At 32.3% G+C, this 18,926-nt stretch overlaps 1 protein-coding gene across 2 annotated transcripts in view; it reads left to right on the top strand.

The window, feature by feature from the left end:
- Positions 1-18,926, top strand: part of RYR2 (ryanodine receptor 2) — a 699,155-nt gene that overhangs the window by 278,992 nt on the left and 401,237 nt on the right. For both annotated transcript variants that reach the window (XM_074262493.1, XM_074262494.1), the window contains 3 exons: positions 2,911-3,010; positions 5,264-5,360; positions 16,295-16,369. In XM_074262493.1, the coding sequence (XP_074118594.1) occupies positions 2,911-3,010; positions 5,264-5,360; positions 16,295-16,369 (272 nt within the window). The remainder of the gene's footprint in view (positions 1-2,910; positions 3,011-5,263; positions 5,361-16,294; positions 16,370-18,926) is intronic.

Here is an 18,926-nt window from a genome sequence, read left to right on the forward strand (position 1 = left end):
CAAATGAGATAATATATGTGAAGTGTTGTGTAAACCTTATAGCACTATCTGTAAGTTAGTTATTGTATTAATAATTCACATTCATAAGCTATTTTAAAGTTAACAAAGTCTTTTTCCTCATAATGGCCCCATAAGTGTATGGAACATTGATATTATTTTACTCATTTTTTAAATAAATAGAGATAATATATCATAGTGAATCAAGAAGTCTATCTGAGAAGGAATAAAAAGAATTCCATACTAAGTTTATAATCCAGGCCAAGGCGTAGAAGTGACTTTTTATGTGAGTTGGGAAATCTTCTAGCACTTAGTTATTAAGTGCTCCAATTTGTTTTGACCCAGGGAATTACTCATACTGAAAACACAACTGATTCTGGATATATTCTTATTATAGAGGAGAAAGTAGGAGTTTAGAGATTTTGTCCAGAAATCAAAGAGAAATTAAATGTTTGAAGTGAGATTTGAGGTATTACAATAGTATTATTAATATTATGTTATAATATTATATTATTTGTGCTTTAAGAAATTATTTCAAAATGTCATAAAAATTTATATGAACTGATACATAGTGAAACAATGAAGAACTAGAACAAATTATACTATAACATCAATATTACAAAACATTTGAAGACTTTTCCTAACTGATGAAGAATGAAAGGAGAAAAACTAAGAGAACAATTTATATAATAACAACAAAATTGTAAGGATGATCAACTTTTAAGAACAGTGACCATTCATGATCCAAGAGAATTGATAGCAAATCATGCTTTCCAGTAAAGAGCAATAATATATTAGGATGAAGAATGAGAGGTGGACATGTGTGTGCCCCCCACACATATACACAAATGTGTATATATTTATATGTATGTGTTTGTGTGTATGTTAATATATATACACAAAGACATATAGCCATTGAAGGATATTGCTTGGCTATGCATATTTGTTATGAGAAAATTTATTTTTTTTCAATGGGGAGGGAGAAAAAAAAATAATTGTTTTTCAATTTTTAAAAACAGAGGTGAGAAATGTGCTAGATGTGAAATATTGTTTATACTTTTAAATGAGGACACTATAGTATTGTTTAGCTTAAATATTTTACTTTGTTGCAAGAGACTTCTCAGAAGATGTTTGTAATCTGTAAATGTTTGCAATGTAAAAACAAGACAATAAAACTTTATTTTTAAAGAGAAAATTGAACCTGTGTTTCCTAACTCTGAGGCCATTATTCTGTCTACAGTGTCTTGCTATGTCTCTACATATGTATAAATGTGTGTTTATTAGAACCTATATATGTAAAAAAAATTCTGTTTTTAAGTGAGACAGTGGATAGAATGCTGGCATTAGAATCAGGAAGACCTAAGTTCAAATGTTGTCTCACATGTTAGCTATGTGACTCTGGTCAAATCATTCAATCTTTCTCAGCTTCAGGTTTCTCATATGCAAAATAGGGATAATGTCACAAAGTTGTTATGAAGATTAAATGAGATAAAATATGTAAAAATCTTTGTATACTTTAAAGTCCTATTATTTTTAGCATCTTCAGGGAGGCCTAACTCATCACCTACCACGGCTGCCCATTCCTTTGGAATAGTTTTAATTGTCTGGAATATCTTCTTTACACCAAATTTAAATTTGCCTCTTTGTAACATCTATTCTTTCTTATTAGTTCTGCTCTCTGAGATTAAGCAGAATAAGACTACTCTCCTTCATGTAACAGTCCCTCAAGTACTTGAAGATAGCTATCATCTTTTTATTTTACCTCTGTCTTCTCCAAGTTAAATTCCCCTAGTTCTTTTAAATGACATTGCACTATATGACCATCTCACCATCCTGATTACCCTTTCTTTGTGCTTTTCAGTATATTTTTTCCTTTTGGAAACGTGATACTAACCATAAGTACTCCAGATATGATATATCTAGGATGGAGTATGGTGAGAATAGCCTTAAAGTAATTAAAAGCAGTAGTGTCTAATGTTATACAAGTAAACACAAATCCTGGGAAAGTTTTGCTGAGGCTACTATGTCTTTGTTATGAATAAACCAAATAACTAAAAAAAATTAACCTGCCCTTAGTGAGTCACACAAACATTTAATAGAAATATTATAGGGATATATTATACTACCAAGTAGTAATTCATATGCTAAAGATGGCTCCTAATTCTAAAAGAAGTGTTGAGAATTTAAAACTTTAGTCAAGTAGTGCTAGATGAATAAGGTTTAGCTAGCAAGGTACTTAAATTTGCTTAGTATATTTTTCTTTAAATTCTTTAAGTTCTTAATTAAAAGTAATACATAATTCTATTATATTTTGTTTTAGAATATACATTTATACTTATATTTTAATTTTAGATTTCTATTTTTGGTAAAGAGGCAAATTTTAGTTCAATTTGTAAGGACTATGAAGAGATTGGGAGCAGAATATTTAGCTCCCATAATAAAATACTACCATCTAGTGGCTAACACATCTCAAACAGGATTCTTTTAGAACCTTGCTAAGTCTTAGAAGGATGATTGGTGCCTTCCAGATTTAAGCTACTTAAATGATATTAAATAGCATGTGGAAAAATTTACATTGAAATTTCATCTTGCAAATATATTCAGCATTTTGGTACTTTATACCCATAATAAAATATAAATTTCTTTGAAAAAAAAAGGAAAACATTTTTATAATATAAATTCCATCTTTTAATTTCCCATTTCCATTTTTAGTACTTTGTGTTTGATCAGTCCATAAGGATCTTTTAGTATATCATTTGTACAAAGTGCTAAGTTGCTTACCTTAACTATAAAACTATAAAATATTTAAAACTCAGTAGTAATTTTGATTTTTCATGATAAGTTGCTAAAATCTTTAAACAAATGAATTTACTTTGTATTTCAGTAAATGCCTTCTTTTGCCTCTTATTACAGCATTTGTCTTATGGCAGTGACATCTTACATGTAGATGCTGCATTCCAGCAGACCCTCTGGAGTGTGGCCCCAATCAGTTCAGGAAGTGAAGCAGCCCAAGGTAAGGAGAATTCTGTTTAATGAGAAAGCTTTTGTGGGCTGGCAAGTAGATCATCTTTTTTGTAATTTTGTTGAGAGTTTATGAATAAGTATCCCATTTACTTTATAATTCATAATTCATCGATTTGGAACTGGAAGAGTTCTTAGAAATCATAAAGTCCTATCCCTTGCGATAAGATTCAGGCAGAAGTGTTGCATCCTCGATTGTTTTAACTGTTTAAACAGTATCTGGATGAAGTAGCTCATGCCCCACAGAATAGAGCATCAGGATGAGATTCAGAATGACCTGAATTAGAATCGTGCCTTCTTCACAGACTAGCTACAGGAACAAGAGCAAATCAGTTGACCCTTTAATTTCAATTTCTTCATCTGTAAAATTAGAATAAGAGTAGTACTTACCTCACAAGGCTATGCCAAGGATAAGCTCAAATGAAATAATTATACAAAGTATTTTGCATGTCTTAAAATACTATCTAAATGTTATCTTTATTATTCTTAGTAAAGTACTATGCAAATATTATTGTTGTTATTATTTGCACCTGAAGTGATAGCACAGCAGAAAATTAATTGTAAAAAATCAGATAATGATCTTGTTGATAATAATAGCTAGCCTTTGCATAGTGCATGAAGGTTTGCAAAGTGTTTTACCAATAGCTTATTTTATCTTCTCATAGTCCTAGGAGATAGATGCTATCATGTCATTTTAGAGATGAGAAAACTGAGGGATAGAGAGATTTAAAGTGATTTCCTCAGGGTTTTAATGACTACTAAATATTTGAAGCTATATTTGAACTCAATTTTTACTGACTCCAAGTCCAACAGCATTCCCTATGCCTGACACCAACCTAACTCTAAAATTGAAAAAGTAGAGAATTCAGACACACAATCCAATCATCTCTCTCTCCTTCTTTCTCTCTTCCTCTCCCTTTTCCTCCCCCTGTGTCTAACTCTTCATCTCTCTCTATCTCTCACTGTCTCTCTCTCTCTCTCTTTCACACACATACACATACCACATACATTTATGATGTGCACACATAGAGTGTTTTTAACAGATGTTGGAACAATCCATCATGGTATTCAGTAATAAAAACAGTTAGGGACAAAGAAAATTTTTTCTGATCTGATGAGACTTTGACATTTCCACAGGCTGCTGCTGAGACAGAATAAATTTCTGTGAGGGTCTGAGAAAAGTCTAAGTAGGTACATTCACTGTGATTGTATCTAACTTTTATCATGAATTGTCTTATGTTCTTTGATGGTGTTAGTAAAGATATGATTGGCATTATTATAGTCTTGAGTGCTTCATTTAAATTCAGAACCTGTGTGCCTTCAGACAGGATTCATCTACTTGTTTTAAAGATAGGAAATGACTTAGTGATTTGACTAAGGTCATGCAGCTAATAAATTTCAAGATGATGGAATTGAATGTGGAATCCAGCTTCAAATTCAGTGCCCTTTCTACTTTACCACATTGTCATTGTCTTCTGTTAATACAGATAAAGCAATATATTTAAGTTATGAGTGAGAGTTTTACAGTGGTCTGAAGTATCCTTTGAACTTACTGCAGTTAGATTTAGATTATAAGAAAACAAAATAATATTGCTTTAAAAAAACGTAGAAAGTCCTCCATGAACTCAAGCAAAGTGAAATGTACTATACACAAAGTAATAGCAATATTCTGGGACAACTATTGACAAAGGATTTTGCTATTCTCAGCATTAAACTGATCCACTACTACTTTGAAGGACTTATGATGAAAAATTCCGTCCATAGTCAGAGAGGGACTGATTATCTGAATACAGACTGAAGCATTCTCTCTTCCTCTCTCCCTCCCTCCTTTGGTTTCTTTGTCTGGGAAAAATATTAAATAAATAAATCAAATACAAAAAAAAAAAAAAAAAAAAACAACAACAACATTGCATTGCTTGTAGGAAAGTAGTATATATCAGAATGGGTCAGTTATTCAGATTATGTAGATTTCCTTGATGCTATTAGAAAAGGAGGAAAGGTATCATATAAAATAAGTAGCCATTGTATTATTCATTTTGTCATCTATAGAATTTCCTAAAGTGCCAACAAACTGCCTTTTTATTTTAATGGGACAGATAATTGAAATCAGGCCATGCTCTCTAAGAATTCCTAGAGTCTTGGTTCTTGGCAAGATAATAAAAGTAATCCTCTTCAATTAGATGGTGTTCCAGGTCAAAATTGTACGAATTTCTGTGATCAATGATGACATATTTTCTCTTTTTAGGATATCTAATTGGAGGTGATGTGCTCAGATTACTTCATGGTCATATGGATGAATGTTTAACTGTTCCTTCAGGGGAGCATGGAGAGGAACAACGAAGGTTGGTATTCAGGCTCAATGTTTAGAAACTTGGATTAAATTTAGTGATTAAATTTAGGGGCATGATATCAATGTATCTTTTTCCACTGAAATGATCTATTTCTTGGTATTTAGATTCATGTAGCACTTTTTTTAAAACATAAAATTTGGGAAAAGTTTCAGTCACATCAAAATGGAAGGATAAACATTTTCTTCAGTCCTCACAAACTCTTAAACTTCTGTAAAATAGATATGCAGGGGATGAAGTAATGTCTTCTCTGTTCTGGGGCACCAAGGATTTAAAGGAGATAATTCAATAAACTAACAATAAAGAAGGCTAATGCTCTCTAGCCACTAACCTTCTCTCTCAGCACCTTTATTCCCCCCAGATTCCATCACCCATCATATTCCAGAAATAGGGCTGCAGGAAGCTGAGTCACAGACTTGCAATCTAACTCAACTCTACAGAAATCCAAAGAGCAGAAGCTTGCTAGAGATTACTACAATAATACAACAGCATTTGTGCCTCAACATAGCTCAACCAGAAAGCCAAAGAACAGAGGAACTGGAGAAGACCACATGTATTCCTGTGTGATATTCCACCAAGTCTGAGAGAAAGATCTTATCTTGCAACATTGGCCATTTCCATTCCCTGTAGAAGTTATTTCCAATAGAGATAAAGACTGGTATATGATAAATTTCCCATCATGAAAGAAGACTGAGATATCTTTGAAATCCAGCCCCCAGGAAGTAAAACCACACTCAAAGGGAATAGACTCAGACAATGAGAAACAAAGAATTCTGAGGGAAAAAAACAACTTGAAATTACCAAATAGATATCTCAGGAGGAAGGTAACTCAATTAACGACCATAACAAACCAACAGAAAATATAGTATTAACAGATGGGGGAAGGGAAAGCATATATACATTTATAATGCATCTATTACATTTGTCCTAAGCACTATTTATAAACATCTTATTTGATCCTCACAAAAATTCTGTGATATGGATAATATTATTTCCATTGTATTGTTAAGTAAGTTGAGACAAATATTGGTTAAATAATTCATTCACAGTTTTATACAGTGGGATAACAGAAGGATTTATGGGGTCCAGATCAATTAAAAAGTATAGATAAATGAATAAATTGAATAAATATTTGAATAAATACTGCGAGAAAAAGTTAAATGAAACAATGAAGTAGAGGACCCTATGGATTACACAGTATAGAGCATAGAACCACAGCAAGATTCTATTGAGTTGTTAAAAAATGAAATTATAGTAGTAAACGGAGAATTTTTAGTCTACACAATAGAAATAATTGGCAGAATAGAAAATTTTGAATCCATGATGGCAAGCCTTATCAAATAAAAATAAGAGGAAATAACTGATTTGGGAACACAAATAGATGGAAGTGAAGAACTAGCTTGAAGAGGAGAAAGGAAAAGCAATCAGATTAAATCAATCATGATCTACCTTCAAGCAAAACATTGTCTCAAATATAGGAACCAACAATTTTTAAAAAACAGGTTAAGGATTATAGATTTCATAAAAAATTACTGTAAATCAAAAATGTTAAACACTGCAATGCAAGAAAACTACCCAGAGTTTCTATACACAGTGTACCACTTGCAAAAAAAATCTACAGATTCCATTTAAACAAAAGGCATATGCTTCAAACTCTGTAAAGGGCTGAAACTCTGAATAGGTGCACTGGAATCAGACAACCAAACACTTAAGGCTAATTACCTATTGGACAATACTCTTTTAGCATATGCTTGGAAAATGGCCCTTCTCACTATTGTGTGCTGGCTCAATCTTTTGGTGTATACAGATAATTGTAGGAGGGATTAGGGGATGGAATAAGACAAGCCAGAGTTATTTTGGAGGAGGAAAGAGATTGGTAGGTAGAGAGCTGGTGGCAGTTTCGTCCATGTCCTTTACTTCTCCCTCTAAAGACCAAGGACTTTTGCTGATCCTGACTCTGGCTGATCCTGAGGTCAACAGAGAGTTAGCTGGGACTTCACAAAACTCCACATCTATATAATCAGGAAAAAATTATAATTCCATTGGCAAGCATCAAATTTTTCAAATAATCAGGAGAAGTATCTTTAGATGTAAAAGAAAGAAAAAATCAAACTACTTTAGACTATTCTTTATCCACAAGAAAATGCAAAAGGAAAAGAATATAATTTCAGGATGTAAAAGAACTCAAGATACAATACAAAGTAACCTACCTGACAAACTTGAATCTAACTGGTAATAGGGAAAAAAAGATGTGCATTCAATAAAAAGAGGATTTCAAAATATTTCTAGGAAGAAAATCATTCTGGAAAGAAATTTGCTTTTCAAATTCTGCAGATAGCAGAAATACAAGAAAAGTAAACAAATATAAGAACCAAAGACAACAGTAAAAACAAAATAATAGAAAGAATATTAGTAAATTTCATTCTAAATAAAAACTAAGTAGACTAGGGTGAAAGTAGAAATCAAAAGAAAGTGTTGGTGGAGAAACTTAGAATATTCATCTAGCCTAAGGAGAATAGGTATCATCTTCTGGGAGCAACTGATTTTTCTAAAAGTAAAAAGGCATAGACCTTGGGAAGAGATTTCAAAGCAAATGAGAAAAAATGACCAAAGAGAGGACAAATGACAACAATGAACAATCAATTGATATCGGAAAATTTCTGCCATGGGTAATATCTTTTCTATAACCTTAAGGAATTAACATCTATTAAAGTGAAGCACAAAATAAAAAGGTAGTCTAGAGAGCAAGATCTTTAGGACAGGAAAAAACAGGTCAAGAATTTCAAGGGAATTAATGAAAAAAAATTAAATGAAGGTAGCCTTGCTGTATCAGAACTAAAATTATATTATAAAGCAGCAGTTACCAAAACCATTTGGTATTGGCTAAGAAATAGACTAATTGATCAGTGGAATAGGTTAGGTTCAAAGGAAAAAAACAGACAATAACTTCAAAAATCTAATATTTGACAAACCCAAAGACCCCAGCTTTTGGGATAATAATTGATGGGAAAATTGGAAATTAGTATGGCAGAAACTAGGCATTGACCCACACTTAACACTGTACACCAAGATAAGGTCAAAATAGGTTCATGACCTAGGTATAAAGAATGAGATTATATTCTATATCTAAAAGATTAGAAGAATATAAGATAGTTTCTCTCAGCCCTGTGGAAGAGGAAGGAATTTATGACCAAAGAAGAATTAGAGATCATTATTGATCACAAAATAGAAAATTTGAAAACTTGAAAAGTTTTTATACAAACAAAACTAATGCAGACAAGATTAGAAGGGAAGCAATAAACTGGGAAAACATTTTGATAGTCAAAGGTTCTGATAAAGGCCTCATTTCCAAAATATATAGAGAATTGACTCTAATTTATAAGAAATCAAGCCAGTCTCCAATTGATAAATGGTCAAAGAATATGAAAAGACAATTCCTAGACGAAGAACTTCAAACTATTTCTAACCATATGAAAAGATGCTCCAAGTCATTATTAATCAGAGAAATGTAAATTAAGACAACTCTGAGATACCACTACATGACAGGGAAAGATAATGCAGAATGATGGAGAGGATGTAGGAAAACTGGGACACTGTTGGTGGAATTGTGAATATATCCAGCCATTCTGGAGAGCAATTTGGAACTATGCTCAAAAAGTTATTAAACTGTGCATATCCTTTGATCCAGCAGTGTTACTACTGAGCTTATATCCCAAAGAGATTTTACAGAAGGGAAAGGGACCTGTATGTACAAGAATGTTTGTGGCAGCCTTCTTTGTAGTGGCCAGAAACTGGAAAGTAAGTGGATGCCCATCAATTGGAGATTGGCTGAATAAATTGTGGTATATAAATATTATGGAATATTATTGTTTTGTAATAAATGACCAACAGGATGATTTCAGAAAGGCCCGGAGAGACTTACATCAATTGATGCTGAGTGAAATGAGCAGGACCAGGAGATCATTATATACTTCAACAACAATACTATATGAGGATCAATTCATCATATATGAATGAGGCCATCTTCAACAATAAGATGAACCAAATCAGTTCCAATAGAGCAGTTAATGAACTGAACCAGCTACACCCAGCGAAAGAACTCTGGGAGATGACTATGAACCACTACATAGAATTCCCAATCTCTGTATTTTTGTCCACCTTCATTTTTTTATTTTCTGCACAAGTTAATTGAACACTATTTCAAAGTCCGATTCTTTTTGTACAGCAAAGTAACTATTTGGACATGTATACGTATAATGTATTTAACTTATACTTTAACATATTTAACATGTATTGGTCAACCTGCCATCTGGGGGAAAGGGTGGGGGGGAAGTAGCGGAAAAGTTGGAACAAAAGGTTTTGCAATTATCAATGCTGAAAAATTACCCATGCATATATCTTGTAAATAAAAAGTTATAATAATAATAATAAAAAAGATTTATAAGACAATGAGAGAAGCTATATAGAAATGATAGATGTGAATGCTGAGTGGTTTAATATGAAGTATTATGAGATTTTTCAATTATGATTATCTTGGAGGAATTATGGAAAAGTGGAAAAGATTCCAAAAGAGTGCAGCTAGTTGGGAAATGGAAATTTACTATAAATATTCATTCATAACACTACATTCTAAATGCATGTGACCTCAATATTAAATATCTTTGTATAAAAAATTAGAAGAAAATATGATCATATATAACTCTTTTTGGCTTTATAACTATAGGCAGGGAATGTATTTTTAAATAAACAAGGAATAAAAACAGTTTTTAAAGATGAAATCGATAACTGATTCATGACAGAAAAAATTTATTGCACCCATAATAAAAAGTGAATGAGTCAAATAGGAAAAAAAAGAATCTTTGTTTCAAATTTCTGTGCTAAGGTTTGGCATCCAAGATATATAGACAATTTACAGAAATATATGAGTATGTGTGTGTGTTGTGGGCATATATGTGTGCACAAATATATATATATATATATATATATATATATATATATATATATATATATATATCTCCAAAGCTATTCCCCTATAGATAAGTGGTTTAAGTTATGAACTAATAGTCCTCCGAAGAATTGCAAACATTTAACAACCTTATAATGAGGTTTCATCTTATACTCTGAAAATTGACAAAGATGACAAAAGATGTCAGTGTTGAAAGGATTGTGGAAAGATAGATACACGAATTAGTGGTGATATTGTGAATCAGTACAAGCATTTCAGAAAGGAATTTAGAATTGTGCAAATCAAGTGACTAAAATTTCAACCCTTTTGACTCAGAGATTTCATTACTTGGCTTTATCCTAAGAAAGTCATTGATAAGAAAAAAGTTACCATATTCACTCAAATATTTATAGCAACATTATGTGTGATAGTGAAAAATTGGAAACAAATTTGGTGCCTATTAATTAAAGAATGTTTAAATAAATCATGATATATAAATATAATGGAATAAAACTCTGCATAAGAAATAACAAATGTGATAAAGGAAAATATGGACATCTATATAAACTGATGTAGAGAGAAGTAAGTAGAGCCAAGAAAATGATATACATAATGATTATAACAAAGTAAATGGAAAAATCAAAACATTCAAAATTAATATTGCAAAATTATAAAGAACAGACATAGCTTGGAAAGAAAAGATTCAGAATGACTCCCTAATCATATCCCTTTGCTAAGACAGGAGGTCTACAAATGTTGGACATTGAACATATTTTCAGAATTTTTACTTGTTTTGATTAAGTGTGTGTGTGTGTGTGTGTGTATGTGTGTTGTATGTGTGTGTTTTCCTTTCCTTTTTTTGGGGGGGATTTCGTTTAAAATATTTGTTAAATGGGATGGTTCTTTAGGAATGCTGAGTGATAGGAAAGATACTGGGGAAACATTTGTTTACCTTGTATATAAAGAATCAGATTGGAGAAATATCAGCATTAAAATGGAGTCGCTCATTGAAAAAAAAATTATAACACTTTACTTTTCAAAATACATGCAAAAATAGTTTTCAGCATTTACCCTTGCAAAATCTTGCATTCCATATTTTTCTCCTTCCCTCTATTTTTCCCAAGGGGAAGGAAAATTACTTGCTAAATAGTAAGTTAAATATGTGCAATTGTTCTAAACATATTTCCATATTTACTTTGCTACACAAGAAAAATCAAAAGGGAAAAAAAATGAGAAAGAAAAACACAACCAAGAAAACAACACCCCCAACAAAGGTGAAAATGCTGTGATTTATGTTCAGTCTCTGTAGTCCTCTCCTTGGATGCAAATGACATTCTTTGTCACAAGTATTGTTGGAATTGTATGTTGAAACTGACCTAAATCACCTCAGAGCCATATCCATCAGAGCTGATCATCACATAATCTTCTTTTTGCTGTGTACAGTGTTTTCTTGGTTTTACTTATTTCACTCAATATCAGTTCATGAAAGTTTCTCCAGGCCTCTCCGAAATTATCCTGCTGATTGTTTCTTAAAGAACAATAATGTTCCATTACATTCTTATACCATAACTTATTCAGCCATTCCCCAATGGATGGGCATCCATTCAGTGTCCAGTTCCTTGCTAATACAACAAGGACTGCTACAAACATTTTGCACATATAGGTCCTTTTCCCTTTTTTATCATCTCTTTGGGATACAGATTCAGTAAAAAAAAAAAATCTGGATCAGAGAGAGTGCAGTTTTATAGCCCTTTTGGTTAAAGAAAATTAATCAGTTTTAGAGGAATTTCTTTTTAAAAAATGAGGCAAGAGTTTAAATACATGCTATAAAACAAATAAAAACTATGAAGGAAAGACTTGGAAAAGGGATCAATGGAAGAAGTATATAAATTCTCTAAAAATCTGACTACTCCAATTAGGAATTAATAACTCCAGGAGACAATAAGGATGATTAAAACAAAGTGAGCAGATTGGGAAGATAGAGTAAAATTAAGATATCTATTATTAAAAACAAATCTGACCTGGAAACCAAAGCAAGAAGAAAGAATCTAAGACTCTCTGGATTACCACAATCAGAAAAGAGAGCCTAAATGTCATTTTTCTTTTTTTTAAGTAGCTTTTTATTTTCAAAATATATGCAAAGATGGTTTTTAACTTTCACCCTTACAAAAACTTGTGTTTGCAATTTTTCTCCCTCCCTTTCCTCCACTCCCGAAACAACAAGTAATCCAATATATATTAAACATGTACAGTTCTTCTATACATACTCCTGCATTTATTGTGCTGCACAAGAAAATTCAGATCAAAAGAAGAAAAAACAAAAAAAATAAAAAAAGCAATCAAGCAAAACAACAAAATAGTTGAAAATACTGTGTTGTGATCCACATTCAATCCCCATAATCTCCTTTCTCCAAGCAGATGGCTCTCTTCATCACAAGTGTATTGGAATTGATCTGAAAAACCTCACTGTTGAAAAGAGCCACGTCCATCAGAGTTGATCATCACATAATCTTCTTTTTGCTATGTACAAAGTTCTCTCAGTTCTACTTACTTCACTTAGTATCAGTTTATGCAAATCTCTTCAGGCCTTTCTGAAATCATCCTGCTGATTGTTTCTTATAGAACAATAATATTCATTACATTAATATACCATAATTTTTTTCAGCTATTCCCTAACTGATGGCCATCCTGGATGTCATATTTCAATAAATCATTTAAGAAAATTGCCCAGACCAATTAGTATAAGAGACCCATGAAAATAAGAAGAATCCACCAATCATTTTCTTTAAAAAAAATCCCAAAATATAAACTCACAGTAATGTCATTGACAAAATACAGATTTGAGAGTAAAGAAAAATTACACTAGCAGCAAATGAGAAGTAAATCAAATAGTGAAGAATGACAATTAGGATTGTACTGTCATCTTAAAGCTGTGAATGACATAGAATGAGATTCTTTTTAAATAGACAATAATTAGACAATAGACTGGATTGAGTATGGGGAATTAAACAGTAATTGTTCCCTGAAATAAAACCTTAAGATTTAGGAAGACCTGGGTTCAAATTGGGCCTCTTGACACATACCAGGTGTGTTATCATCACAAATCATCTCTCATCTCAGGCAACTTGTTTGTTATTGTTGTTTCTGTTGGTTTTAAACTACAATACTATTTTACTTTTCCAATTATATATAAAGATAGTTATCAACATTTATTAAAGTATTTCATTTGTTCACAGGCATCTCAGTAGGAGGTTATGGTCAACTGTAAATAGAGAAGAGGGAAGGAAATTCTCTTTTTAAAATCTCTGGGTTATGTGGTTTGCTACAAAGATTCCTTCTCTCTTCCTTCCTCCAAACATCCCTCTCTCCCAATTTCCTACTTTTCTTCTAATTTTAGTTGCATTGGTATTATTTGTACAAAAACTTTTAAATTTTCCATTTTACCTCAAATTATCAATTTCACTTTGCATTTATTTCTGAGTTTTGGTCATAAATTCTTCCCATATCCTTAGATCTGAAAGGTAATTTTTTCATTATCAGCTGATAAACTTATAATATCATCCTTTATGTCTAAATCATGACCACATATTGAACTTAATTAAAGTGAATGTTTTCATGTAACATATTAAGATATTTAAACTTAGAAATGAAGTGATTTGGACACCTCTGCAAATAAACATTTGATAGCCAGGGTGGGTGCACAGAATTTGATGTTAGTAATAAAAGGCCGTAGTAAGTTTTTAAGGAAGAAAGTGGTATAGTGAAATGCAGAATGTGTTGAATGTGAATGAAAAGAACAGAATGTGAAGAAAAACACACAGATAGGAAGGATAATTTAGAAGTTGTTACAGTAAATGCAGATGAAAATTGATGATGGCTGGAACTCAGATGAGACAGTAGGAAGAGATGGTTGAAAATCATTGAAAAGGACTTAAGACAGGTTTGATGGAGACAAAAGAGAGAGGGGGGGAGAGAGAGGGAGAGAGAGAGTATAGTAGCCTAAAAGCCAGAAAGACTCAGGTTTGAGTACTGCATTGACATAGTGAATCTGATCAAGTCACTTAGCTCTCTCTCAGTGCTCTAGGTCTCTGAAAGACTCACTTACAGAGAAGTTACCAGAATTTTATAAGATAATCTGTCCTGTTAAAAAGATAAGAAGATGAAGCTAGCATAGGATTGATAGGTTAAAGCTGGAAGAGACTTTAGGAATAATGTTACACAGATAAGTAAACTAAGTCCTGTATTGTGAAAGTGGATCTATAGCTTATGTCTCCTAAATAATCACCCAATACTCATATCATAAGATGACTATAAACACAAGTGGATTTTATTTCTATATTTAATTGTACTAACCAAAAATATGACTAAAATCACACTCATAGTGATCTGGAGTAGACCTGACTTAGGCTAGTCCCTTAGCAAAATTAATTTTATAATTGCCAAAAAAAATGAGATATTCATAAATTATTAGTTAGCAAAAGAAGAGTCATTTAGCCATAACTAAAGAAGTTTATTAAGCATAGGCATTGTGAAAAACCTGGAATTAATTTAATTGTTTAAGCATTTTTGCCTAAATTTCTCATCCTGATTCATTTGCAAGCATCAGATTAGACACCTAGAGTACCTAGTACTTGTGTTTTCCTCTGGATCTATGACCCAAGTTGTAGCAGACAGCTTTTTCTAATATTTTATTACTACAAAGTCAAATTACTGTTCTTTCTAAAAGGAAAGCTTGATATAATTTTTAAACATCTGAAAAGAAATGATTGATTTATTCCCTGTAGAATTATTGGGGAGAGATAGCTTTATGGTATAATGTTATAAAATAAAAGAAAATAAATTCTACTACATTTACTTATGCTACCTTTTTGATATTTGTTAATTTAACACCTCATGTAATTTAGGAAAAAAATCGTACTAATGAATTTTTATGAAAGAGAAGCAACATAAACATCTAAGAAAGCATTAAATTTTGTCTAATTCTTAATGAATTTAAAGTATTATTACTTTTTTGTATATGGATATGCATGTGAATATGTGACAAAAAAAATTTGTGTGGGGGGCAGCTAGGTGGTGCAGTGGATAGAGCACCATCCTTGAATTCAGGAGGACCCGAGTTCAAATCTGGTCTCAGACACTTAACACTTCCTAGCTGTGTGATCCTGGGCAAGTCACTTAACCCCAGCCTCAAAAAAAAAAAAAAAAAAAATTGTGTGGGCATGTGTTTTATTCCATGGGGATAAAGGGAGAAAACAAGCAGTATTTTGTGGTAATTCATTTGCTTACTTTTATGTCATTGTAATCGTATGTCAACAACTTTACCACTGTCACTATATTCTGAGTTTCTCATATTTTCCAATAATCTAAAACAAATTGAGATGTTTAAATTTGTAGCCAATTCGGGGAGACCATAACATATTTTAAGAGATACTTCAGGAATCATATTAGATATATTTTATAAGCAAAATGATCAAGATAATCCTGGACAAGAGTGGAAAAATTGCATCTCTTTTCTTTATGTAAGAGACTGTAGTATAAAATATTATATATGATATCATGCATGGTTACTACATTACTTAATTTGTGGAATTGTCCCTTTTCTCTTTCTAAGATTTTGGTTACAAGTGATGATTGATTCACTTGGTATAAGAAGGGAAAGAGGTATTCAGAAATTAATGTGATGTAAAAACTTGTTATAAATAAATATGAGACACAATTTATGTTAAACCCAGTAAAATTTAGACATTTAAGAGGGACAGTTGATGGTAATCATGGGAGAATGAGAGCAACAAAGTAATTTAAATGTTTTTGCTGAATGCTTATCCAAGTTAGTTTAAATTGTTCACTGATAAAATCCCTGGAAGATTATTTTCTGAAATTGGTATAGCTTGAGCTATTTGCCTTTCTTTAGTCTAAAGAATATTCTCATTTCAAAAACTAAAAACCCTTAGATTCAAAGTATGTCTCTTATTTTTCTTAACAGGACAGTTCATTATGAAGGTGGTGCTGTATCCATTCATGCTCGTTCCCTTTGGAGACTTGAAACGCTAAGAGTTGCGTAAGTTAAAAAAAAAAGTTAATATCCCTAGCAATTCAATAAATTCCTATATTGGCTCCCAAAATATTAATTTGTACCTCCAGACTAGTAGTAAAGTTTCTGTTTCTAAGAAATGACTGAAGGTTCCTTTATATTGAAGGATTTTGTGTCCCTTTTTGGAAAAAAAAAAAAGAAAAATAATTCTCCAAAGTAAGAATTCAATTTTATTAGGAGAGGTCCTTTCTTCCTTCCAAGCTCAATGAGAAATATCTGAGGACTGTGGTATCATTTTATATAAATATGCTGTTTAACAGGTCAATATTTATCTCATACATTTACACATAAATACATAACAAAATAAAATATTAATAAAGAAGTAGAAATTGTATTAATTCATTTTCTACTCTTAGTTGTCTTTGTCCTAAGGTTGGCCTTGTAAGAGTGCTAAGATTGCACCTAAAAAAGTAGAGAAGGAATCAGTAACTTTGTTTCCATTCTGTCCTGAGCATAATCTCATCTGTCTTCCTTTATTATCATTGGTAGTAGACATCAGGCTCAGACTGTTACTGGACCAAGAAGTGATTTTAGGATTTGACAAATGTCAAATTTCTTGATTCTATCATGCATTCTTTGATTGATAGAAATAGGTCCTGGATTTAATCTTCTATATACATAGGCCAGAAAAATTGCCTTCATAGGAAACTTGAGTAAAAGACAACAATACTAATTGTAATTAGTATTACAATTAATACTAATATTATTTTGACAATTCTTTAATAGAGAAAGGAAGATATTAAAGAAGTATGGAGTAGGAAGTAAGAGACAGAAACAGAGAGACCCAGAAAGAGACAGAAATAGGCAAGGACAAACACAGACTCGGTATGAGGAGAGTTAATTGTTTCAAGTGATCAAATTAATTTGAAATTTAGTGTGTATTATTGGTTTGTTGTTTATAGAGGGTAGCATCCTTAATTTCCAAAAAGCTACTGGAAAGAGAAAGATAATGGCTAGAGCAGGAATGGTAAAGATGGCAGTAAAATTAAAAAAAAAAAACACCCTTATTTTTTTTATTATATGTACCAAGCCCTAAACTAAATGCTAAAAATGTAAATATAAGCTTAAAAATAAAAATACAGTCCTTGCCTTCAAGGAGTTTACATTATAAAGAGGTAAAGGCAACACATAAAAAGGAATCTGAAAAGAGGGGGAAGGTAAGGACTCATCTGTGGTCATGGTGGCAAAGTTGGGAGAATGAAAGATTACTGGCCCTGAGTCTTCCTCACAATGAGAGTTCTAGGAATAAATGAATCAACATTGGGAGAAGAGATCAGCAGGGACATAAGAAGAAGACAGGCTGAAGCATGGGGGCAGAATCTGCAGAATAAAGCTAGATAATAGATACCAGCATAGATTCTAAAAAACAAGGGAAGGTTTATAAAAGAGTGAAACCAGAAAAGACTATAATTTGACAATCATAGGGCCCAGCTCACCCAACCTACCTCCTCTACAACCCAGAAAAAATGCTGTGATAAGAAAATGTAATGGTAAGGTTTTTTGTTTGTTTGTTTGTTTGTTTTTTTTCTTTTCAGTCAAGAGTAGTTTATGAAGATAGAGAGGTCAAAAGAGCAGTGGGTGAGTTCTGGCCAGGAGTTCAGTGGAGTGGCCTAGAAGTAATGTTGAAGTGGGGAGCTAATTTTAGTTCAAACATTCTGGAAAGCCATTTGGAGCTATGCTCAAGAGCTATTAAATTGTGTAAACTCTCTGATCGAGCAATATGACTTCTAGAACTATGCCTTAAGGATATCAAAAAAGATGAAAAGAACCCTTAGCAGTCCCTTTTGTGGTGGCAAAAAATTGGAAATGGAAGGAATGCTTACCAACTGGCAAACGATTCAATAAGTAATAATATTTTATCATTACTATATAGGAATGCAATTGAATACTACTAGGTTGTAAGAAATGATGAAATAAATGGTTTCAGAAAAAACTTGGAAAGACTTATGTGAACTCATGCAAAGTGGCACCAGCAGCATTGGGAGAACAATCTACACAAAAATAGCAATATTATGAAGATAAGGCCTAGAAAGACTAGGCTGTGATTAGCAAAACCAAGTTAAAAATCAGTAAGTCATTTTTCCATCCTAGATATGCAGAGAAAAATAGACAGAGATTGTGGACACTGGAGACAGAGTTTAGCTGGGAGAATGACATGTAGAACTTTCTGCCTTGGAGATTGAACCGAGGCCTTCTATAATGTACTGAGGTAAAAAAAAAAAAAAAAAAATCCAGATATAACAAGGAAGAGCTTGATGTTGTGTTAAGAGCAGAATCAGAAGTCATACTTAAAGTCTGCTTATTTTATTGCAAACATGAGTCTCAGATCCTTTGAGGATTGAGCAAGGAACCTCTGCCTAATACTGGTGGACCAGGGACAAGGAGTTATTGCAGATTTGAGGTTGCACCCTGAGTAAGGAATAGGAACAAAAGTTAGCAGCAGTTCTGTGTCTCTGAACATAGAGCGAGGTCTAAGACTCAATCTTCAGCACAGTCTGAAGCCTTCATTTGAGAAACAAAGACA

The sequence above is a fragment of the Sminthopsis crassicaudata genome, chromosome 4, assembly GCF_048593235.1.
Source record: "Sminthopsis crassicaudata isolate SCR6 chromosome 4, ASM4859323v1, whole genome shotgun sequence".
Lineage (NCBI taxonomy): Eukaryota > Metazoa > Chordata > Mammalia > Dasyuromorphia > Dasyuridae > Sminthopsis > Sminthopsis crassicaudata.